Below are 25502 nucleotides of genomic sequence, written 5' to 3'. Positions count from 1 at the left end.
GAATGAGTCTCACTCTGTCGCCAGGCTGGAGTGCAGTGGCGTGATCTCGGCTCACTGCAACTTCTGACTCCCTGGTTCAAGTGATTCTCCTGCCTCACCCTCCCAAGTAGCTCGGATTACAGGCACACGCCACCACACCCAGCTAGTTTTTGTATTTTTAGTAGAGACAGGGTTTTACCATGTTGGCCGGGATGGTCTCAATCTCCTGACCTCATGATCCACGCACCTTGGTCCCCCAAAGTGCTGGAATTACAAGTGTGAGCCACCGCACCTGGCCTGAATTGCATAATTTCGAATGATAGATTTATGGTAATATGAAGTATACCTATTATTAAATGCTGTTTAAAAAAGAATGTGCAAGAGTACTCAGCAAAATATCAAACACTTAAATATGAAAAATGGAAAACATAAATATCTAATGCAGAGGTAAAGTTAAGTAAATACTATACAACGTTTAAAAATCATATTCTAGAGTAGCACTGCCTAATAGAATGTTTCTATAATGATGAAAATGTTGGTCAGGTACAGTGGCTCACACCTATAATCTCTACACTTTGGGAAGTCAAGGTAGGAGGATCTCTTGAGCCTAAGAGTTCAAGACCAGCCAGGCAACAGAGTAAGACACCTGTCTATAAAAAATAAAAAAGATTTTAAAAATTAGCCAGGTATGGTGGTACATGCCTGTAGACCCAGCTACTTGGGAGGCTGAAGTGGAAGGACTGCTTGAGCCTGGGAGTTCATGGCTGCAGTGAGCCATGGTCATTCCACTGCAGTCCAGCCTGGCAACATAGCAAGACCCTGTCAAGAAAGAAAAGAAAGAAGAAGATGCTCTATTCTGCAGTATCCAATATGATAGCTCAAGTGGCTGCTGAGCATTTGAAATGTGGTTAGTGCAAAAAGTGAAATTTACATTTTATTTAATTTTAATGAATTTGAATTTTAAATAGTCACATGTTCATTCTTCTTTTGTTTACTTGTTTTCTGAGACAGTGTCCTGCTCTGTCACCTACGCTGGAGTGCAGTGGTGCAATCACGGCAGCCTTGACTTCCCAAGCTCAAGTGATCCTCACACTTTGGACGCCAGAGTAGTTGGTGCTACACGTGCACACCACCACTAGCTAGTTTTCTCTATTTTTGGTAGAGATAGGGTCTTGCTATGTTGCCCAGGCTGGTCTCAAACTCCTGGACTCAAGTGATTCTCCCTCTTCAGACTCCCAAAATGCTGGGATTATGGGTATGAGCCACTGCACCCAGCCTCACATGTTCTAGAGTATTATTTTATGATATAAAATGTACATAATACGATGTTAAATGAGAAAAAAGAGAAGTGACCACCATACAGTATGTGCCACACTGTTCTCTATTTTATTTTGTTTTTTAAGTAAATACATGAAGACACAGCTGTAAGGATGGACACTAATTATTACCCATGGTTACTGCCAAGAACTTTAGGTTATAAATAATTTCAATTTTCTTCTGCATTTTGTGACTATTTTATAATGAAGATATAGTACCTTCATAATCAGAAACATTTTTTAAATTTAAAGAATGTATTTAAAATATATATTTATATTTATGCCAGGCACAATGGCTCACGCCTATAATCACAGTACTTTGGGAGGCCAAGGCAGGTAGATCACCTAAGGTCAGGAGTTTGAGACCAGCTTGGCAAACATGGGGAAACCCCTTCTCCACTAAAACTACAAAAATTAGCTGGGCCTAGTGGCACACACTTGTAATCCCAGCTACTCAGGAGGCTGAGGCAGGGAATCACTTGAACCCAGGAAGCAGAGGTTGCAGATCCAACCTCAGGCACCATTGCAGCTTCCTCACCTACCAAATGGTCTGTGACAATAAACGTATCTCACAGGGTAGCAGTGAGGATTAAGTGAGATCATGTAAGCGCCTACCCCTGCTCCTGGTACAGAGGTGCCACATAAAAGTTCATGTCCTTCCCTCCCTTTCCAGGAAAGGTATTTTCCTCTTTAGGTTCCTTCCAGGCCTTAGGACAGTGAAGTCATAAAAAGCTAAAACCACTCTCTGCACAGACACCCACATTCCACACACTGCACTTCAAAAAACCTTCCCCAGGCCCTGCCAGGCTTTCCAAACTGAGCTCTCTCCTTCCCTGCCCCACACCCCTCTCCGCTCCTCCACTGGGTAATGACCACACTGTATTGTAACTGTCCCCAAAGGGCAGCAGGGCCCTTGAGGACTCAGCCACCCTTTCGACCTGAGCAGGTGCCAAGCCCACAGCAGGCGCTCAGTAAACATCTACCAAGTGAGTGAAGGAATGAATCAATGATGCATGCAGGGCTGCTGGGAGGAGGAGAGGTGGAGCAGGTAGGCACCTGGCACAACTGTGCTTCACAGGCGGTCGTGAGCCTGGTGTGGGAGAAATGGGGGGACACTGGGCAGAGTTCATTCAATAAAATGGAGAGTGTAACATCGGTTCTGTAACATCCCAGCCTGCCTGGGAGTGTAATGCAGAGCAAACCATCAGGGCCCTTTCTTAGAAAAGACCAAAACATTGCTTTTTAAGACTATCTTGGCCGGGCACGGTGGCTCATACCTGTAATCCCAGCCCTTTGGGAGGCCAAGGTGGGGGGATCACCTGAGGTCAGGAGTTTGAGACTAGCTTGGACAACATGATGAAACCCGATCTCTACTAAAAATGCAAATAAATAAATAAATAAATAAGCCAGGTATGGTGGCGCATGCCTGCAGTCCTAGCTACTTGGGAGGATGAGGCAGGAGAATCACTTGAACCGGGAGGCGGAGGTTGCAGTGAGCTCAGATCACGCCGCTGAACTCCAGTCTGGGCGACAGAGCGAGACTCTGTCTCAAAAAAAAAAAAAAAAAAAGGCCAGGCACGGTGGCTCACACCTATAATCCCAGCACTTTGGGAGGCCAAGGCAGGTGGATCATGAAGTCAGGAGTTTGAGACCAGCCTGCCCAATATGGTAAAATCTCGTCACTACTAAAACTAAAAAAATTAGCTGGGTGTGGTACCACATGCCTATAATCCTAGCTACTCGGGAGGCTGAAATAGGAGAATTGCCTGAACCCAGAGGAGGAGGTTGCAGTGAGCTGAGATCGCACCACTGCACTCCAGCCTAGGTGACAGAGAGAGACACGATCTCAAAATAAAAAAAAAAAGACTATCTCATTGCAAATCTATAGAGTAAGTGATATTGCTACCTGCAACACACACACAGGCATGATTTTCTTCTCAATCTTGAAGAACCAAGACATCTTTCAGGGAGGGGCCTGAACAACTACCCTGTGCTTGTGCTGTGGAAAGAATCTGGAAGAGTGATGGGCTCACAGCTGAGAGGGGACCCAGGTACAGCACCACAGCAGGGACTGGGGGTGGGGATAGGGAAAGCAGGACCTCCAAGGCGACTTTCAGGACTTTGGCTCCAATTCTGTGGATAAGGAAGAAGGGGTCGGGGTCACTGAAGGATTATTTCCAAGCCCAGGAGGGATGTGACCTGGTTTTGTTTTTACAGGATCCATCTGCCTGCTGACTCGGTCAGATCTTTAGGAAGACCGCTGGTTGGAGAAGAAAAACCTTCTAACAATCACAACTCAGTGACACTTTTCCAGCTGTCCCTCGAGAGAGTAAGAGAGCAAGGAATAGAGGTTTGTCAGGAAGATGCTGGCAAGAGATCCTTGCTGGGGGGCAGGAGGAAGGGGGCCCAGTTGTAAATTGATTCCAAAATGACTCGTTTCAAAATAGAACCTGGCCGTCCCTGAGAAACTGAGGTGACACAAGTCTCCCAGAAAGTTTCTTAAACCAAAGGGAAGTAGCATTGCCAATAAGTAGCAGAAAAGGAAAATGTTTCATTTGCTGGCTTCTGAACTGTTTTTAATTCAGGCTGGCAGAAGATGCTGCCCCAAAATATGCCACTTTGACATAGGATTACATCGAGCTAAAGACACTTAAAAACAGCAGATGCAAGAAGGACATTTTCATCTTCAGAGGTGAAAACTCCCATGTAAAAGGTGTCCCTCCCTATGGACATAGAGTGTGGAATGATAGACATCGGAGGCTTAGAAAGGGAGAGGAGGAAGGTGAGCAATGGAGCGAGGGATGAGAAATCACTTTTTTTTTGAGACAAGGCGCCAACCTATCCGGGTTGGAGTACCCTGGCGTGACTATGGCTCACTGCAGCCTCGACTTTCCAGGCTAGGCAATCCTCCCACACCTCGGCCTCCCAAGTAGCTGGGACCACAGTCACACACCACCTTGCCTGGCTAATTTTTCATATTTTTAGTAGAGATGGGGTTTTGCCATGTCGCCCAGGCAGCCTCAACTTCCCAGGCTCAAACAATCCCCATTCCCCTCAGCCTCCCAAAGTGCTGGGTAATCCCAGTAATCTGCCCAGCCAGAAATTACTTAGTGGGTACAATTTACACTATTCAGGTGATGGTTGCACTCAAAGGCCAGATTTCACCACTAGGCAATAAATACATGTAACAGAAGTGCACTTGTACACCTTAAATCCATGCGAAGAAAAAATAAAAGAAAAGGTACCCTCCCTGTACGAGGAGAAAAGAAACACTCTCCAGCAGAGAAACTTCTATGCCTACAGGCCTGGTTAAAATAAGGCATACTGTCCTTTAGCCCCCCCACATAATTTGGTTACTTTCCCACAAGTGCCTCTCTTTGTTCAACCTCATATAAAACATGTAAGTTTTGCTACCGCTTTGGGTCTTCATTTGCTTATGAGGGCTCCCATGTCACACAGAACTTTTATTAAATTTGTATGTTGTTCTATTTATCTACGTCAATTTAGTTTTCAGGGCCCACGAGGACCCCAAGAGGAAAGAGAGTTCTGACTCTCCGACATCCTCTACTGGCCCAAGTTTCACTGAAGTCTCCAAATCTACGACAAAGTTAATTTTAATTCACTCAAATTATTTAAAATTAAATATCTATGTGTTAAAAAAAAAAAAAGTCTGTCTTAACAATGATTATCCCTAGAGTAGGATAATGGGGGACTTTTCCAATTTTTTTTTTCTATATTTTCTGACTTTTCTACACTTAGCTGTGTTTAAGGTTTAAAAAATGTAAAAAAAAAAAACAGGATTTTTTTTTTTTTTTCTGAGACAGGGCCTCATTCTGTTGCCCAGTCTGGAATGCAGTGGTGTGATCATGGCTCACTGCAGCTTTGACCTCCTGGGCTCACATGAGCCTCCCACCTCAGCCTCCCCAGTACCTGGAATTACAGGCATGTACCACCATGCCCGGCTAATTTTCATATTTTTTATAAAGACAAAGTTTGACCATGTTGCCCAGGCTAGTCTTGAACCCCTGAGCACAAGCAATCCACCTGCCTCAGCTCCCAAAGTGCTGTGATTACAAAGTATGACCCACACCACCCAGTCAGAAGATTTCTGTACTTAGAGAAACTGGTATAAAAAGAAGTTTTTAAAATCAAACTCTTAAGAGACCAAAGAAGGAAAGTAGAAAGAGACCAAAGAAAGATAGTGATGGGCTCACAGTCCATCAAGAAAGAAAGAAAGTATCTTGTGAAGATAATATTTTAACGGAAGAAATTGGGAGGGTATCAGCCAAGCGTTTCCAGCTCAGAGAACATGTGGCTTAGAAAACAACAAGTAAAGCAGGGCCCCCCCCAAAAATTCTAAGAACAGCTCAAGAATCGGAGGAACTTTCACACTGCTGTGGGAATGCTAAGTGGCACAGCCGCTTTGGAAACGTTTTTGGCAGTCGCTAAAAAAGTTATACATATACCTACTATGTGATCCAGCAATTCTGCTCCTAGGTATTTACCCAAAATAAATGAAAGCCTGTGTCTATACAAAGATTTGTACATATAAGGTGCAGTGGCTCACACCTATAATTCCAACACTTTAGGAGGCCAAGGCAGGAGAATCACTTGAAGCCAGGAGTTCAAAACCAGCTTGGATAACATAGTGAGATTCCATATTTACAAAAGAAAAAAACAAACAACAAAAAACCCGGAAGACTTATACACAACCACAGCAGACTTATTCATAATAGCCAAAAATGAGAAGAAAAACCTCAACAGGGAACTGGAAAAACAAACTGTGGTGTATCCATACAATCGAATATTACTCAGCAGTACAACAAAAAGCACAATTGATAATGCAACAGCATAGCTGACTTTCGCAGATATTATCTGAGTGAAATAAGCCAGACAAAAGAGTGCTATAGTTGATTCTCGTTATTTGCAGTAGTTACGTTCTGTAAAATTTCCAAGAATACTCAATCAGTCCATACTGAACTACTGCTTCTGGCAGAAACACAGCGTTAGGTTTCTGAAAACGTCTGACCACAACATTTTCATCAACTGATTAATATATGACCTTGTTTTATGTGTTTCTGTTTAGAGACACCTTCCTTAGTATATACTGTTGATTCATTAACATGGAACCCTCAGCCAACAGCCCTGCAGCTCATGCCTGAACGAAGCTTCTCTAACACACATTCTCGTTGTAAAGCACATCACAACCCTGTTGCTCTTAGGAACACTAGAAAGCACTACACTTGGGGGCCATTTGAAACAGCAAAATCACCAACAAAAACCGTAAAAATGCAAAAACCATGGTACTAAATAGACCGTGAAAAGGACACCTGTTTATGGTAGGAGCTGAAACAAGAAGGCGGGGCGTTGCCTTGTTGACTTCAGCTAGGAAGGCAGGTGTCAGGGGCCTCAGATTTTTCACCACTCTGTTACAGCTGTGAATGATCACCAACGTGCTGAGTATTAATTTTGGGGTTACAAATAAATTTTAGTAAGAAAGCAGATTCGCAAATACAGAATCTGTGAATAATGAGGATCAACTGTATATATATACGATATGAATTCATTTATATTACATCTTAGGATGGGTAAAACTAATAAATGACAAAAAAAATATCACGGTTGTCTGGAGGTGGGCACTAACTGGAAAAAAGCATGACGGAAATTTCTGGGGAGGGAACTGTTCTGTATCTTGATACTGAACATACAGGTGGGTCATACAGGTGCAGGCATCTGTCAAAACTCAAAATAAAGCGTTCTAAGAACACTTTCTAGACACTCCTCCTATCAAGAAGTAAGAGTGTGGGATGGCTTGTGACTGTTTACAGTAATAGAGCACAGCAGAATGATATTAAGTGACTTCCATGGCTGGGTGAGAAAAAACCAGGCACTGGCAGGCACTGAGCCTGAGTATCCACTGTGCCTGCAAACGGCCAGGCACAGTGGCTCCTGCCTGCTATCCCAGCAATTTGGGAGGCTGAGGTGGGAGGATCACTTGAGACCAGCCCGGGCAACAGAGTGAAACCCTGCCTTTACAAACATGAAAAAATTAGCCAGCCATGGTGGTGCATATCTATGGTCCCAGTTATTTAAGGGGCTGGGGTGGGAGGATTGCTTGAGCCCAGGAGGCCAAGGCTACAGTGAGCTAAGATGGTGCCACTGCATTCCAGCCTGGGTATAGAGTGAGAATCTGTCTTTAAAAAAGAGAGACAGAGAGAGAGAGGGAGCTTGCAAACCATGACAGAGCTGGGCCGAAACCACACTAGCTTCCTCAACACCACCTCCTTTCTTCCTCCCTGCCCTCCTCACTGCCCACCACCAACTTCACTTCCTCTGCTCTCTGGCTATAAATCTGGGCAGAGATGCCTCTCCCCATACCCAACACGCCCACCATCAGGCATGGGCAATCCAGAGAGGTGGCAGCTGTAGGCTGTCAGCAGAGGAGAGGCTGCCAGTCCTAGTCCATTCATGGCTTCTAACTGACCTCTGTGGCTGGCCAACAAAGGGCCTCTGTCTAAGCCCCTGCCACCTGTGAGCAAAGCCTCAGTGATGTCAGGACAAGCCTCAGACAAACAGGCCTTTGCAAGCTGCCTGGAAAGCCACCTCCCAGCCCGCCCTTGTGATGGCCGCAGGCCTACTGGGAGGCCCATACCCAGGCAAGGGCTTCAGAGCCTAGACAGAGGAACAGGACACAGGCAGCCCAGTAGCCTGTGGCCCCTGATGAGCCAAATCCCAAACAGCTTTCCTCCTACCTCTTGGGACAGGAAACACCATCACACATTTCTCTACCTCCCTCGAGGGGATGGGCTATCTCTTTGGCTCTCTGTCTATACTTGCTAAACTCAGTATATTTTTAAGATTCCAGAAAACTGGCTCAGCTGCAATGACCACCTGCTCCGTCATGTCCTGTGCAGACAGCAGCTTCAGAACCAGAGCCCCCTTCCCCTCTGGGAATGGATTTGTTCTACGGCTGTAGGAGCAGTCTGCCAGGCATCTGGCCTCAGTGGGCTCACTTGGTGGCTGGCAATCACGAAATCAGCCTCCCTTGAACAAATTATGATCTTTTGGTTTAAGCACCTGTGGTTCTGAACAAATAGACTGGGCCTGACTTTCAGATGGGACAAGGTAAAGACGCTTCCCTGCTTTTGAGAAAATGACAACAGCAAGAGAGTGTATACAGCAAACCACCATATGTCACAGCCTGTTCTAAGTGCTTTGGAAGACACAACCCTGCCCAACAGAAAAATATGCAAGCTACATGCGATTTTACATTTTCAAGTAAGGAAGTAAAACACTTAGGAAGTAAAAATAGTTGAAACTAATTTTAATAATGTTTTACTTAGGCCGATAATATTCAAAAGTCTCATTTCAACATATTAATGAGCCACTTTTTCCATACCAAGTCTTCAAAATCCAGATGTGCTTCAAAAGCACATCTCAGTTTAGAAAAGCACCTTTTGAAGTGTTTCACAGCTACACCCGCCTACTCTCCCATGCTGGACAATTTAGATCAGACACTAGCTAATTCAGTCCTCACAACCATAGGCACATTTTACTGACGGGGAAACTGAGGCACAGGGATGTTGAACAGCCTGTCCAAAGTCTCACAGCTGTTGGTAGAGCTGTGGGATGGAGAAGGAGGCAGATCCAAAGCCCATGTGTTTATGAGGCTTTTCATTCCCATTAAAAGCTCCTCAAATCCTGGTTTGGTGTAACATGAATGTCTTCTCAGATGACACCATACATGCCTGCCAGCAACTCTCCCTGCTCCCTGCTAAACCTGCCCAGGCCTTTGGTGAGTTGGCCCCTGGAACTCTGTAAGTTTCTACCCAGACAAAACATGGTATCCTAACTCTTTCTGGCCCCTCCAGTCCTCAGCTACCAAAGGCACCTCCTACCCACCTGTAGGCGTTCATCTGAGTAACTCTGGTCAGGGTGAGGGACATGGACAGTAGCCCCGTGCCCCTGCCTCCCTAGCATGTGAGTGTGGGGTATGGATTGATGCCAGAGTATGTGTCCTAGCGCAAAGCACCGACACTCAGGAGGAAGTCAGGGAATATCTGCTCCCCACATCTGGCCCGAGTATTCACATATTCATTCAAGAAGTCTTTTTTCTTTTTCCGTGAGACGGAGTCTTGTTCTGTTGTCCAGGCTGGAGTGCAGTGGCATGATCTCAGCTCAGTGCAACCTCTGCCTCCTGGGTTCAAGCGATTCTCCTGCCTCAGCCTCCCGAGTAGCTGGGATTACAGGCACGTGCCACCACGCCTGGCTAATTTTTGTATTTTTAGTACAGGCAGTATTCCACCATGTTGGCCAGGCTGGTCTCAAACTCCTGGCCTCAGGTGGTTCACCCACCTCAGCCTCCCAAAGTGCTGAAATTATAGGCGTGAACCACCACGCCGGCCTTTTTTTTTTTTTTTTTTTTTTTTTTTTTAAAGACGGGGTCTCATTCTGTCACCCAGGCTGGAGTACAGTGACACAAACACAGCTCAATGCAGCCTCAACCTCCTGGGCTCAAGTGATCCTCCTGCCTCAGCCTCCCATGTACTTGAGACCACAGGTGCATGTCCCCGTGCCTCCCTAGCTTTTTTATTTTTTGTAGAGATGGGGGTCTCACTTTGTTGCCCAGACTGATCTTGAACTCCTGGGCTCAAGTGATCTTCCTGCCTCAGACTCTCATGTAGCTGATATCACAGGTGCATGCCACTATGCCCCACTAACTTTTTTATTTTTTGTAGAGATGAGGGTCTCCCTGTGTTCCCAGGCTGGTCTCAAACTTCTGGGCTCAATCGATCTACCCACCTTGGCCTCCCAAAGTGCTGGGATTACGGGCGTGAGCCACCGTGCCTGGACATTCAGGAAGTTTTTACTGGGCACCTGCTGTATTCCAGGCACGTCCTTGGGCCCTGAGGATAAAACAGTGAACAAAATAGACAAAAACTACACTCCCATGGAGCTCAGATACAGCAGGAGGAGCTAAGCAATACCTGCGTGTGATAAAAGGAAGCCCTGCTAGTCCTAATTCAGTCTCTCGCACATAGTAGGAGCTCAGTAATAGCCGCTGAATGAATGAATTATCCTGGCTCAGAACTATTTTTTCTGGATGTGGTGATGCAAAGATAGGTCTGGGGCAGGAGCAAGTGAGGGCTGTGGAACCCAGCAGAAAAGCCAGTGACCCACTTGGGGTTCATGCCCACAACTCCAGCTTCAGGAATCTGGAGCTCCATCCACCAAGAAAACCAAGGAACCATCCAGAGCCAGGCATGGTGGCACACACCTGTATCCCAGCTACCCGGGAGGATGAGGCAATAGGACTGTTTGAGCCCTGGAGCTTGAGGCTGTAGTGTACTATGACCACGCCTATGAATTAAAAAAAAAAAAAATAGAAGAAAACATCAAGAGAGTCACCCAGGTTATGTGCTAACTGACTGAAATTCCCTTAACCTCAAAATGTAGTCAAGTCTCAAGTTTACCCTAAGGGACAGGGCTTCTCCAAGTTTACTGAATCTGGAGGTCCAGCACTTCCAACACTCAACTTCCACTCCACGCTTGGCCCTCCTCCCACAAACAATGTCACCCAAGTCCTCACCACATAAGCTCTCCCTTCAAAACGCTAACAGGTAATCAAGGTTTGATGAAAACCGGCACAGGCCATCACAGCTACCACCAGGCACAAGTTATGCAGAAAATACGTATGTAGCATCCACTGTTTCTCAGCCACTACTGCTGAGCAAATGGCAGCACTGTCACCAAAATATTTCCCTTTTTTATTCTGATCGGGTAATATTAGAAATACATACATGATGCAGTCATTCAACAAATATCTCGTGAGTAACTTCTACAGACCAGGTCTTGTGCTTTCTGTTTTGAATCTTATTGCTAATTCAGTGTTTGGTTTTATTTCTTTTTTTTTTTTGAGACAGAGTTTCGCTCTTGTTACCCAGGCTGGAGTGCAGTGGCGCGATCTCGGCTCACCACAACCTCCGCCTCCTGGGTTGGAGCAATTCTCCTGTCTCAGCCTCCTGAGTAACTGGGACTACAGGCATGTGCCACCACGCCCAGCTAGTTTTTTGTATTTTTAGTAGAGACTGGGTTTCACCCTGTTGACCAGGATGGTCTCGATCTCTTGACCTCGTGATCCACCTGCCTCAGCCTCCCAAAGTGCTGGGATTACAGGCGTGAGCCACCGCGCCCGGCTGGTTTTATTTCTTCATTCTTCCTATTTCTTCTTCTTTTTGAGACCGAATCTCACTCGGTCACCCAGGCTGGAGTGCAGTGGCACGATCTCGGCTCACTGCAACCTCTGCTGCCCGGGTTCAAGCAATTCTCCTGCCTTAGCCTCCTGAGTAGCAGGGGTTACAGGCATGTGCCACCACGCCTGGCTAATTTTTGTATTTTTAGTACAGACAGGGTTTTACCATGTTGGCCAAGCTGGTCTTGAACTCTTGACCTCAAGTGATCCGTCCACCTCGGCCTCCAAAAGTGTGGGATTATAGGCGTGAGCCACCACTTCTTATTTCTCCTTACTCTAAGAAGTAAGGAGAATGAGGCTAGCTTCATTCCGGCCTCATTCTCCTTACTTCCTAGAGACAGGGCCTTACTTGCTTTTGAACAAAGCTTGTCCTTGTGTATGTAGGATTTTTTTTGTTTTTTGGTTTTTTTGAGACGAAGTCTCACCCTGTTGCCAGGCTGGAGTGCAGTGGTGTGATCTCTACTCACTGCAATCTCCACCGCTGGGTTCCAGCAATTCTCCTGCCTCAGCCTCCTGAGTAGCTGGGATTACAGGTGCCTGCCACACGCCTGGCTCATTTTTTTGTGTTTTTAGTAGAGACAGGGTTTCACTATATTGGCCAGGCTGGTCTTGAACTCCCATCTCTTGATCTGCCCACCTCAGCCTCCCAAAGTGCTGGGATTACAGGCGCGAGCCACCGCGCCCGGCCATGTGCACGTGTTTTTTACACCTTCCCCATCTCAGGCTTCTCCACTCCGTCAAGGGGCTTCTCTGCAAGCAAATGAGGGAAAGCTTCCAAGTTCAACCAATGTACATGCCCGTGACACCCCTGCCCACACACACTCGGTGTCTGAAGCACGTTCTCCCTCAAACCACCGTCACCCTCAGAGCCAAGAGTCTTCTCCCAGCCAACAACCCAGAATCTAAAAGTAGCTCTGAAGCTCAAAGCAAGGGAAAGGAAACAGAATTATAAGCAGCACAGGACCTCCAGGCAGAAGGAAATGGAGGGCAGAAAAGTGAAGCAGAAAAGTCAAGCTTACAGCCAGAAAGCAGCACAATCAGGCCTGCAATGCTATCCACATTTATTATAAAGATAACTGTCAGCAAATGCCCTGGAACCCAGCCACCGCCAGCAGCTGAGCGGCCCTCCAATCCATCTCTTTCTAAATTTACTACCTTACTGCATCATCAGGAAGGAATGCAAACTGAGGCGGGGGAGGGGAATAGGCGACCTTTTGGCAGATGCAAAACCTCAGGGCCAGCCTGACCATCACTCCAGCAAACACGGCCGTGACTTGGTTCCACCCTGCTGAAAGGAAATCCATAACCAGGCTGACAGGGAGGTGCAGGAGAACAGGGAAGCTGCTGTTATCGTCAGAAGAGGCTTTGGGCAACAAAAAGCAAGTCTGCTCCTGCCTTACCGCCTGAAATGACCGGCACACGCCAGCCAGCCCAAGCCTGCTGGAGTATGTGCTCACTCCCCGACTCGGGGCCTGCCCGCTAAGAGGGGTGCTTACCCACCAGGTCCTCTAAGTACCTCAGTCACAATCCTTCCAGAACTAGCTGCAGGGTGGACTCACGCTAAATGCAAACTCCCTCCCTGGGATGACAGACAGCATGATGGCAGGCTTCTAGAACTTTTTGTATGCTACAAGAACACGTTTGTGGGGAGGGAGGTAGAGACCCTGAGATGCTCCCCATCAGCTTTCAGTAACCGGGAGTAACCCGTCCTCACTCCCCAGGGACACAGTGACAGTCACACAAGAAAGATGAGGAAGGAACTTGGCCAAGTTTAAACACATGGCTCTCAAAACTTAAAAATAACCTGGCTGTGGAGCCTAAGAACTCCCTTTGAAACACTCAAGCAGAAAGTCTCCTGCCTTCCAGTATGACCTGAGACCCTGTGTCCAGCTGGTTTCCCTGTAAGGGGAAAAATGGAAAACAAAAACTGGAGTGGATATAAATATTTGCTGGCAAATGCTACTCCGCTGCTGCCACGCCCTGGAAATTTTGGTGACCTGTTTTGTTTCAGGACAAGGCTTCTGTTCAGTTTGCCGGCTGAACTCTAAGGACAGTGTCATCCAAAACGTGGTTCTAGGCCGGGCATGGTGGCTCACACCTGGAATCCCAGCACTTTGGGAGGCCAAGGCGGGTGGGTCATTTGAGGTTAGAAGTTCAAGACCAGCTTGGCCAACATGGTGAAAACCCATCTCTACTAAAAATACAAAAATTAGCCGGCCGAGGTGGAGGTGCCTACAATCCTAGGTACTTGGGAAGCCGAGACACAAGAATTGCTCAAACCTGGGAAGCGGAGGTTGCAGTGAGCTGAGATATTGCCACCGCACTCCAGCCCGGGCAACAGAGTGAGACTCTGCCTCAAAAACAAAACAAAACAAAATTTGGTTGTAGCACCTCTGTACACAGCCTGGGGTTGCTACTGACCCTCAGACAAGGCATCCTGCTCATGCCCAAGGGAAGTATGGGCTGGCACATCCCTACCTACGCCTGCAGCACTTCAGAGTGTCACATAGCACCCCTGAAGGCATGGTCCACTTGCCCTAACCCACGTCCCTTCAGAGGAACATGAGGCAGCCCATGTGCTGAGCCTCTGTGGCTCTGCCCACTGCCTGGCAGGGAGGCATCTGTGCAGGCACAGGCTCATGGACAGAAGAGAAAGTTGCAGACAGCCCCTTGTTGCAAGAGCGGGACCCAGCTCTTCCAGTTAGCTTGGGGTGCCTCCACGCTCTGCCTTCTTTGTTGCTCCTGGAACGGCCCTGCCTCCACCAGAGTACAAAAAGACCTCAGCCTTGACCTACCCACAGCCACAGTGGCTCCTGAATTTTCTCCTTTGTTAGAAGGGAAAGACTTCCAAGAGCTAAAAGGCAGCACAGCACAGTGGTCAAAGTCTCCAGCTCAGCAGCCAGACTTGGCAAAGCCACTTCATAAAAACACTAGGCAGGCCAGTTAACTTCTGTGTAGCTCTGTTTCCCCATCTGTGAAATGGGGTAAGAAAGTAGGGCTGCTGGGAGGATTAAACAATGTAATACAGGTGAGAAAAGCATTAAGAAGTGCTTAGAAAAGTGCCTGGCACAGAAAAACTGTTAGACAAATTTTAGCAAAACCATCTCAGAGTCATAACCCCAGCTAAAAATCCCTTATTCCACCTTCACAGCCTAATGGAAGTCCCTCCACTCCTTCAACAGGCATCCACAGAGCCCACAGCATGTGGGCAATGGGACAGAGATGGGAGACTGGCCAGACACTGCTGGGCCTGAGGCCACTGTCCTGTGGCAGATGACCAGGCCTGAGACCCAGCAAAGCCCAGGGCGCCACAGAAGACCACAGAGAGGACTGGGTTATGCCAGTACAAATAAGGACAGTGAGTGCCACAAACTAGAGCTCCAAGCTGCCCCCTGTACTAAGGATGGCAAGTTTAATTGAAATGAGCACCTCAAAAAGCTTGCAGCGTTGGTGATAATACCAGTGATCAATATCACTGCTAATACTGATAATGCCAGTGGCTTGCCACATGTGGTTGTTTCCTAAAGGACATCTTTAGTCCTTTCTAATCTCACTTTAATTAGATGCACTCTTCCAAGCAAATTGGCCTCTAGCTCAGTACATGATTCTACATTTGCCCAGAGATCCAAGAACCACCTTGCCTGATACATTCTGCATTACCAACAGGCTCAGCCACTACCTTGCACTGGATACTTTCTGCAGACAATCTTAATACTGATTATTCTAAGGATGGCAGGCACATGAGTGATTCATGTTTCTTCTTTAATTGTATGTATTTTCCAGAATATCTAAAGTAAAAAGGATTACCACTTACAATTGCAAACATAACCATAACTAAAAGTGAAAATTGTTTTTTAATTCTGTAGTGGTCTGGAAAGGGGCCGGGATGCCAGGCTGCTTGGCCTCTGCCTTTCCAGGTTCTCTGCCACTGCCAACAATAATGCTGCCAGTCCCTGTTACTTGGTTAGCTGAAATCCAGGCATCTAATTCTACCCAACGCCACTATCACAGGACTTTGGGCCGGGAAGGACCCTGAGAGGTCATCTTGGCTCAGCAGAGCTAGAGGGACTAATCCAATATCACACCCCGAGCTGCTGGGGGGATCATGCCCAGAAGACCTGGTTTCCTGACTCCCAAATATGTGCCTTTCTTATATAGTTTTGTCTCCTATGTGATAGTCACAAATCAACAGATGTAAAGAAACATAACTTTTTGAAACCCCTGGCAAGAGTGATTGTGTCAAAATATCAGTTTCATGCTCTGGACTGTTAATGGAAAGAGCAGGAGGGCAGGATGGAAGAAACGAGACATTCTTTCCTGGTCACAAAGGAACAGAGCAGAAACATACCGTCCTAAGGAAGGAGGACCCCAGAGAGAAAGCGTGACGGAACAGGCAGACGCCATGGGAATCCATGTCAAGACCTGTCAGGGCTACGTCTCCCAGCAGATCCGCCTGTTTGGAAGGAATTGGTGGCATTGGTGACACAGTGCTGGCCAAAAAGACATCAGTTGGGAGCCACAAGGACAAGGACCTCAAGAGGGTCAGAGAAAACAAGGCTAGGATTATGGGGCAGAAGGGGCAAGGGGAGGCATAAGAGGGGCGGGCCAGAGCGAGGGCCTCCAAGGTCACAGTGAGAGGAGTATGACTCCACTGCACTGACTGTCCTTCCCCACGGCACTCAACCCAGTGCTGAGGGCACAGCATGACCTGAAGGGTATGCATCACTGACCGGCTGACTGAGCAAAAAGATGAACCTATCTACATGAAGTCTGGGAGCTTCCTCACATCTCCCCTAGAAAACGCTGAAGAGCAGTGCTGTGGAGAGAGATGGCACGCAGGGACACAATGCAGTCACATCCCTTCAGAGAACACAAAGGACCAAGATGGTGTCCAGTCCTTGACCGCTGACCACACAGGAGCCGCCACTGTTACAGGGCGAGCTTAGCAGCCCAGGAGGGCATGCAGTGGAGCTGGCCCTGGGCAGACGGCACCAACTACTTGCTGTCCCCAGCCCAAGCTTCACCCAGGTGAGCCACATGAACTCGATTCATCCATCCCTAAACATGCCATAATGTGTTTTTACATTTCTTAAGGTTTTAAAAGTTACTTCAAATCCCATGTTTATATAAAAGCTCACTTTTGCTATTAGAAATCAGGCAGCTGAGGCCAGGCGCGGTGGCTCATGCCTGTAATTCCAGCACTTTGGGAGGCCAAGGCAGGTGGATCACGAGGTCAAGAGATCGAGACCAACCTGGTCAACATGGTGAAACCCCATCTCTACTAAAAACACAAAAATTAGCTGGGCACGGTGGCATGTGCCTATAATCCCAGCTACTCAGGAGGCTGAGGCAGGAGAATTGCCTGAACCCAGGAGGCGGAGGTTGCGGTGAGCCGAGATCGCACCATTGCACTCCAGCCTGGGTAACAAGAGCAAAACTCCATCTCAAAAAAAAAAAAAAAAAGTTATGTAGACAAGGAGCAGCTCAGTGTGCAAGAGACTGTCAGCTGGAAGGGCATCTATAGTCATATAGATAGGACACCTGTAGTTATGCAGATAGGACATGTGGACACATAGACAGGATACTTACATGTTCCTTGCTTGGACTGCTCATTTAACCCTGTGCATTGCCAGGTAAATGAAATCAGGTGAGATAGGCTCCCTGGCCCTGATCAGGGCAGGGCCTTTCCCAGGAGGAATCATACCTGTTTTCAGGCTCCCAGGCTGCAGTTTTCTGGGTGAGGATACTGCTAAAAGGACATTCACCAAGGACAGAAAGTAGCTGGGACTACAGGTGTACACCACCATGCCTGACCAAACACAATGCTGGCCTCTCCTCTCTCCATGCAGGTGAGGAGTAGACCTGTCCATCCACTTCCTGGCTTCAGGAGACCCTGGCACCTGCTTATGCTTGCCTTTCCCATCCCTCTGGTCCTAAGAAAGTCTGGCAGAGCCCACTTCCCAAGCTAGCAGGTGGCTCTCTCCTGGGTAGCTTTAACAGTGACTGATCACCCAGGCCCACCCACAGGAAGGAGGGTGAGCACAGGGTCCAGGGGACACAAAAGTCCACAGTCCAAAATGTGGGGGAAGAAGGCATGAAAAAGATAAGGAGCCCACAAATGCCCCCTATAGCACTTGGGTGGAGAGTGGATCTGGAGGGGTGAGAGACCACCTAGTCCCACCACGCAAGTGGTCAAGGCAGAGGGAGAATCCGACTGGTGTGGGAGCACTACTGCTTGTACCCATGTGGTCCTGAGCAAGTCACTTAACCTCTCTGGACTCAGTTTCTCAATTGTAAACAGAGAATAATGGTGTCTACATCAAAATTAGGTGTGCAGGTTAAATGCCAACAACGTCCACAAAGCACTGAGTCCCAGTGCCTGGCACACCATAGGCACTTACACACAATAGCTATCATTAGAACCACAATGCCCCAGTCACATGCTCCTACCTGCCCCAGGAGTGGGGGCTGTGGTGATGTGGCAAAGCCCCTTTGATGAAGGACAGGGGAAGGCACAGTTGCTGGGGTGCAGTAGGACGGCAGCCCTCCTCTCAGCCTCTGGGGAGAATGCCCCAGCAGCACAGAGCTGCCTCGCCCAAAGTCACCATCTTCCTGGGCAGCCCACAGCCAATAGCTAATCCATGAGGGAGTGTGAAGGCTGGGCCAGGTCAGGACAACTAGGATGACCCTAAAGGACTTTTCCAGCTCCCAGGCTCCCTGTGGGGTTGGACCCTGGCAGCTCAGCTCTCCTCTGCCCACTCCTGATTCCTTCTCCACCCTCCACAGGAGGGGGACCCCAAACACACCTTTTAATAAGCCCTTGCATAGTAAACTCTGTCTCAGTCAGCTTCTCAGGAAACCCAGCCTATGACAAATTTATTTTGTTTTTGTTTTGAGACAGGGTCTTGCTCTGTCATCTAGGCTGGAGTGCAGTGGCATGATCATAGCTCACTGCAGCCTCAACCTTCTGGGTTCAAGCAATCTGCTTAGCTCAGCCTAAGTAGCTGGGACTACAGGTGTGCACCACCATGCCTGGCAAATTTCTGTGTTTGTGGTTTTTTTGTAGAGATAGGGTGTCACTATGTTGCCCAGCTGGTCTTTTTTTTCTTTTTTTTTGAGACGGAGTTTCACTCTTGTTACCCAGGCTGGAGTGCAATGGCGCGATCTCGGCTCACCGCAACCTCCGCCTCCTGGGTTCAGGCAATTCTCCTGCCTCAGCCTCCTGAGTAGCTGGGATTACAGGCACGCGCCACCATGCCCAGCTAATTTTTTGTATTTTTAGTAGAGATGGGGTTTCACCATGTTGACCAGGATGGTCTCAATCTCTTGACCTCGTGATCCACCCGCCTTGGCCTCCCAAAGTGCTGGGATTATAGGCGTGAGCCACCGCACCTGGCCACCCAGCTGGTCTTAAAGCAATTCTCCTGCCTCTGTCTCTTAAGTCGCTGGAATTGGGTGTGAGCTACCACACCCAGCTGGTGATCTTTTTCCTTAGAAAGGGAGAAGAGGACCAGCGTGAGGAAGATAGGTAGATCCCATGCAGGTGACGGTGGGACACAACCAACAAAGGCATGATGCCCTCTGCACCCCATTTCTGCAGTGTCAGCAGTGGCGCTAAACAGAAGCCACACGGCAGTGGGTGGTGTGGGCCAGGGGCAATGCCTAGGAAGACCAAAACCCAACAACATGGACAGAGAGACAAAGAGGCCACAGAGGGGGACTGGAGGAGGAAGTAGGCCCAGCAGAGTAGGGAAAGAGACACACCTCTCCAGGATCTTATTTTACTAAATCCACAAAGACCAGCCATGGAAAGTGCCAGGAGAATTCCCAGTGGCAAGTTAATCAGTAACTGGAAACTGGGCATCTTCAGACTCTAAGGGCTTACAAAGGTGAAAAAGGGGATTCACAGGCTCTTCCCACAAAGTCACATACTCAAAGGGACATCTTCAGTTTGATCCAGGAAGGGGTCCAGGCTAACCCACACATCTACTTTGCTTTTCTTCTGGCCTGAATGACATCGCCTCTCATGGGGAGTTCTATCACTCTGACTCTGCCTCCGCACCATTAAACATTCTTCCATTTGGAAGTAGAATCTAACCATTATTTAACAAATGTAGCATGTTGGGTAGACAGAATCTTTCCAGTAATATCAGATGTAGGGGTGGGAAAAGCATCTGTTGTGGGGAGCCTCAGCTGTCCAGCCTCCAGGGCCTGGAGGAGTGCACAGTCTGGTCAAGATCCCCGCACAGTGCCAGGCAAAGACTGCCAATGCTCAGACCAAAAGACTTCTTCCTCTGTCTCAAGGTAGTTCGTGAAAGATCAAATGGAAGCTCTGCCACCAAAGCGGGTGTGGGGCAAACCCTCTCCCACACAGCTGGCAGCTCAGCCCTGGAATGAGCTCTGCAGGGACCAACCAAGCCACACCTAAAGGACACAAACCACCCAGCCCCACCGTCCCACTGCTGGGAGCTGATCTTGCAGCTACCCCTGCCCCTTGTAGATGGGTACATTCCAAAGACCCATCAGAGAGGACTGCTTAGGTGACCTGGGCACATGGCACAGCAGCCATGTATACCTAACTCAACACATGCTGATGTAGAGCCACTGCTGAGACGCTGTGTGGTGGGACAGCATGCCACTGCTGGGGCTGGCAGAAACACACACATGCTCCTTACACCCAAGACACTCGACTAGACAGGCTGGGGGAAGAGGCTCAGTTTTCACTGTGCGTGCTTGCTTATCTGTGAAGTTTATACGAAAAATGAACAAAATACATGATTCCATTTCTACATGAAATTCCAGAGTAGGTAACACCATAGAGACAGCACATTGGTTGTTGCCAGAAGCCGGGGGCTGGGTGGGGAGACAGGGAGCAATTGCTTTTTGGGTATGGGGTTTCCTTTTGGGTTGATGAAAACATGTTGGAACCACACAGAGGTGTTTGTGGTACAACATTGTAAATGTATTAATATTAAACACCACTGAATTGTTCAAAATGGTTAATTTTACATTATGTAAATTTCATCTCAATAAAAAATAAAAATAAATAAATAAAATAGGTTTCCACATCTCTGCTTGGGAGACAGTTTGGCAATACTGGTTAGACACATGGGCCCTGAGGCTGAACTGAACTATCAGGCTCAAGTCCCAGCAGCACCCAATACGACCTGTGCCACCACCAATAAGTCATTTCATCTCCCTGAGCTTCCGTTTCCTCATCAGTAAAATGAGCATAATGGGAGAACCGCTTCTGAGAATGCTGTGACCGGTCAATTCAATAGACAGCATCAAGTGTTCAGTACAGTGCCCGGCACAGACCAGGCCTTCAGGGCCTCTGTGCTTGCTGTCTGCCCTGTCGAGAACACCCTTTCCCTGGGCAAACACATGGTCCAGTCTCCTGCCTTCTTTAAGCCTTTGCTCAAATGTGTCCTCTCAGTGGGACATTCCCTGATCACCCAATTTAGAACTGGAACTCTCTCTGCCACCCCCAGTCCCAGGGTTCCATCCCCCTCCTCTACCTTGTTTCTCTCCCTAGTGCTTGTTTATTTACTTCATTCATTCCTTGCCTCCTTCTACTGCACTGTGTGCTCCAAGGAGGCAGTGGTTCTTGTATCATCAAGACCTGGAGCAGAGCACAGCCTCAGGATAGGTGCTCAATAATTTTAATACATGCTTGGATGAGTAGTGTTAGCTAATACCATTGCTCTGATTCATGGAGTAAACTTGCATCCCAGGATAAATAAAACTGCTGTTTGTGTTGTCCAATGAGTTTGAAATTTACAACTAAGTAAAAGTTTAAATTAAAAGACTCACAGTATTTCCAGCTATTACTCCCAAAGGTGGGAATGTGCTAAGGAGAAAGATAGTTCACAGCGAGATGGTGCCATGTGCTTTAAAAAATAAGCCAGTAGGCCAGGCACAGTGGCTCACACCTGTAATCCCAGCACTTTGGGAGGCTGAGGCAGGAGGATCACTTGAGACCAGGAGCTCAAGACCAGACTGGGCAACATAGGGAGGATCACCCACACACATACCTCCACGCCTCCCTCCTCCCCCGATTCCTCCTGAGTAGTCCTAGCTACTCAGGAGGCTGAGCTAGGAAGATGCCTAGATCCAGGAGGCCTAGGCTGCACTGCACTCCAGCCTGGGCACCAAGGCAAGCCCCTGGCTCAAAAAATATATATGTACATTTAAAAAAGTAAGCTGTAAACAGTCACCCTCACCTCAGCCTGCTGAGTATGGGGTGAGAACTGGCTCCCATGAGGCTCTCATGAGAAGCAAAACACAATGCTACCATAAGTTGCCTATGTCCAGCAGCCCAGTGCCTTGGACCCTGGTCCCTCAAAGGACCTTGGGACACATGTTTGTTTAAGGAGAGTAAGTGTAGACTGACAGCAGTAAGCCAGCTGTCTTCCTCTCCCAGAGCCTTCCCTGCCCCTGCCCTCCATTCGGCAGAGCTGCCACTCCAGCAGGACTCAGGCTATGCAGAACTCGTGAGCTCAATTATCCAAAGTTAAAAAATGAAAAAGAAAAACCCCTCCAATTCTCTACAAATGGGCTGTCTTTTTAGTTAGCTTTCCTATGAGACAACTAATCATTACTCAACAGACGGATACAGCTACCACCAAACCCCATGTAAAGAAAAAAAAGTTGAAGCTAGCAGTCTCCAAGAGTTTGTGGTTTTAAAAAAGAGAATAAAACAGAACATGCAAGTTTGGGTAAAACCAGGAAGACACATTTTCCATACTATTCGTGCCACGGCTGTGGTACAACCTGGCTGTTGGCTGGTACCTGGGTGTGGGCTGGGTTAGGAGGCACATAGTCCAGCAGAGTTCAAATCTCACCGCACATCAGCATCACGGGTGGCTGGGTCCCATCCCATGGCTTCTGATTCAGTAGGTCTGGGGTGGGACCCAAGAATTCCCATTTCTAATCAGTTTCCAGGCGAAGGGATGCTGCTGATCCAGGGACTGCACGTAAGAATCACTTCTCTACAACAGTCTTTCATGGTAGTGTTTGACCTGCCTCAACTGCACACAAGTGTACACACACACACGGCGGTCAAGAGCTCCTATCCCAACCACTGGTCCCTCAAACAGCAAGATCAACCAGATCTGCCCAACCAACTACAGACTGAATGCTCAGGGGTACCTGCCCCTGAAAAAGCTCCCCATTCAAGTCACTGCAAGAGGCTCTAAAGTCACACCCAAAACCCTCGAAATTCAAAGTCACAGCATTTCTCTTTTCTGAGAGCAGTCATGAGCAATCCCACCCTGCTGCACCCTTCACACATGGGTAACCCCCAGATGCAAGGTCCGCTTTCTGCCCCAGGGTGCTTTCAAGTTTCTGAATCAGAAAAAGCAGCTGAAAGAGGAAGCCAAAAATAAAAAAATAGGCCACTCAAGGAGGGGTAGCTACAGCATCCCTGGTGGGGAGCATGTTCCCCAATCTCAAGAATCCCATCACCCCATCATGGGCAACTCCACCAGCCTCTCACTCACCAAAGTAATCGGCCTTCGGGTGAGCATCCATCTCTCGCTCCAGACGTTGGGTGAGGGCTTCTAATTTCAACTCAGCGGCCGAGGGTCTCAGCTCAGGACCTGGGACGAGGGGCTGACAGGGCAGCCTTACCCTAGGGGAGCTGGGGCCCTCCAGGAGCACAGGTCCCAGGCTGCTATCAGAGGACCAGCCCAGGGGACCCTCTTTACAAGATAACTCAGGCAGGGTGGACATCACTGGATGGACAAGGCTGGTGGAGCTGAGCTTGGGACCAGTGCCCAGCCCAGGGACTGCACCCGATTGTGAACCGTCCAGGCCAGCAGGTGAGGATGACGGGGCAGAACTCGAAAGGTAAGATTTGGGACCATCGTGGAACCAGGCTTGGGGGTCCACATTGGGTTTGGACACCACACTTGAAACCTCACCCCCTGGCCCTGAGTTTGTTCTTGGAAGACCTCCTTGCCTGGGGCAGCTCAGGGCCAGGGGTGCTGACACAGAAGGGATCCTGGGCTGAGCAGGCCCCAGGGCTGGAGCTCCATTCTCCAAATTTGGGGAAGGCAAGCCAGGGCTCACTCGCTGGGAGGAGGCAGTGGACCAAAGACCTGCTGGCTTCTCGATGCTGCGGCCACTAATGCCAGTATCCTGACCACCGAGGCTACCCTCAGAAGACCTGCTGGAGCTCAGGGGGAGCTGTCGCTGGTTTAGGGGATGGTCCCCGCAGGGTTTGGGCAGTGATGGGTCACTCCCTGGGGGTCTAGGCCACCCGCTCCCTACACCCAGGCCAACGCTAGGGGACACTCCTGGTTTGTCACCCCACTTAGGACTGGCCAAGCAGAGGTTGTCGTAATAGTCTCCATGAGTGAGGCAGGAAGGATCCTCGCAGGGGCCTGGCTGCTGGAAAGCAGACATCTCAGAACTGGCTGGGCTCTCCCTGGAACCACAGTCCTGGCTGCCATGCCTTGTGCCATGCAGGTATGGCCTGGCTCTCTGCTCCTGCGGTGGGCACGGGGGCTGCCCAGCAGCGAGGGTGGTGGCTGCCCCAGGTGCCCCTGTCGAGGCAGCAAGAGGGGGCTTGGCAGCACCATCCAGAGTCAGCCTGCTGCCCGCACCAGCTTCCCGATGGGCTTGCAGGCCCAGGCGGCCCCCTCCATTGACAGGGCCTCTGCTCCCCCGGGGCAGGGTCTCCTCTTGCAGGAGCTGCTGCTGCTGCTGGAGGTGGATTTTGGCCATCTTGGTGGCGAACACCCTGCGAGTTTCCTCAAACTCGGGGTTGTTGCCTGCACCCTTGTCCACTCGGAAGAGCCCATCCTTGGAGGCCTCATACATGTTCAGGTCCTCGATGAATTTACTGGCCTCCAGGCCCAGATCGTCATACTTATCCATGCTGCAGACAGGTGTCCGGCCTAGCCCAGGTGCCGGATATGTGGGTATTGAGGGTAGCAGGGAGATGCCGGTGAAGCGTGGGGGCTCAAGTCCGGCCCAGGACAGGTAAAGATTTCCACCTGCCCAGCGAGAGGGGCATGACCCCACGACTTAAGAGTCCAGCCAAAGTTGACGCCACCACCCCAGCTGGACCAAGTTTGCTTCCCACTCCCTTTCTCCTGGAGACGTCCTTAGGGGGAGCTGGGGGCGCTTTGCTGTCCCGGGCCTGCTCAGCGGAGTTCTTTTCTCCTCTTCAAATCATAAATGGAAAAAGAAAACAGCAAAAAAGTAAAATCACATCCTCCTTAGGCAACCAAACACGAAAACCCACAGCCAGGCAGCAGCCGACTGGGCCAGGTGAAGCTGATTCGGCCGGGAGTTCAGAGGCCGCGGGTCCGGCCCGGAGCAAAGGCGCAGCGGCGGAGGCGCAGGTACGTCTCGGGCGCTGGGTCCTTCGCTGCTTCCCCGAAGCTGCGATCCCGGCCGGCGCCAGGCGGGAGCGCGGTCCGGGGCGCGCGGGCGGCCGAGCCGCGGCAGGAAGTTCACGGCAGCTGGGGCGGTCGACCCATTGTCCGATGGCGGCGGCGGCTGGGCGCGCGCGGGCCGGAGGGCGGCGGGACGCGGAAGTGAGTGCGCCAGGCACAATCCCTACGGCTCGCTAGCCGGCTCTGCGTGTCCCGAGCCCGCGCAAGGGCGGAGGGGGCGGAGGGGGCGGAGGGGGGGGACCGAGGGGCGGGGACGGCGTGCGGGCGGGCGCCACGGGGCAGGCCTGCCCCCGGCAGCGTGGCTGGGCTTTCCGTCCCCGGTCCTGGCTGGAGAACCCCGAGGGGTGCCCCACACATCCGTCCCGCGCTCTAGCACTGGGACTGCTCTGGAGTCCGCCGCCGCCACTACCGCCCCCTGCGAGTCCCGGACCCAACTGAGGGCTCCGACCTCCCTTCCAGTCCCGGGTCCTCCGCCCGGCCCCGCCCCTGGCAGCGCTGGGCGGGGTCCTCCGCTAGGAGACGCGCGGGCTGGATAGCCTGCAAGGACCC

General features: G+C 49.6%; 1 protein-coding gene across 1 annotated transcript in view; it reads right to left on the bottom strand.

Moving 5' to 3' along the window:
• LIMD1 (LIM domain containing 1) overlaps positions 1-25138 on the bottom strand; it is an 86984-nt gene extending 61846 nt beyond the window's left edge. The window contains exon 1 of the mRNA XM_035275056.3: positions 23049-25138. Coding sequence (XP_035130947.1) covers positions 23049-24429 — 1381 coding nt within the window. The 5' untranslated portion in view covers positions 24430-25138. The remainder of the gene's footprint in view (positions 1-23048) is intronic.
• Between the last annotated feature and the right edge of the window lie 364 nt (positions 25139-25502).

This window comes from Callithrix jacchus, chromosome 15 (genome assembly GCF_049354715.1).
Source record: "Callithrix jacchus isolate 240 chromosome 15, calJac240_pri, whole genome shotgun sequence".
Classification (NCBI taxonomy): domain Eukaryota; kingdom Metazoa; phylum Chordata; class Mammalia; order Primates; family Cebidae; genus Callithrix; species Callithrix jacchus.
Note: the sequence above shows the minus strand (reverse complement) of the source record. Positions and strands in the feature narration are given on the sequence as shown.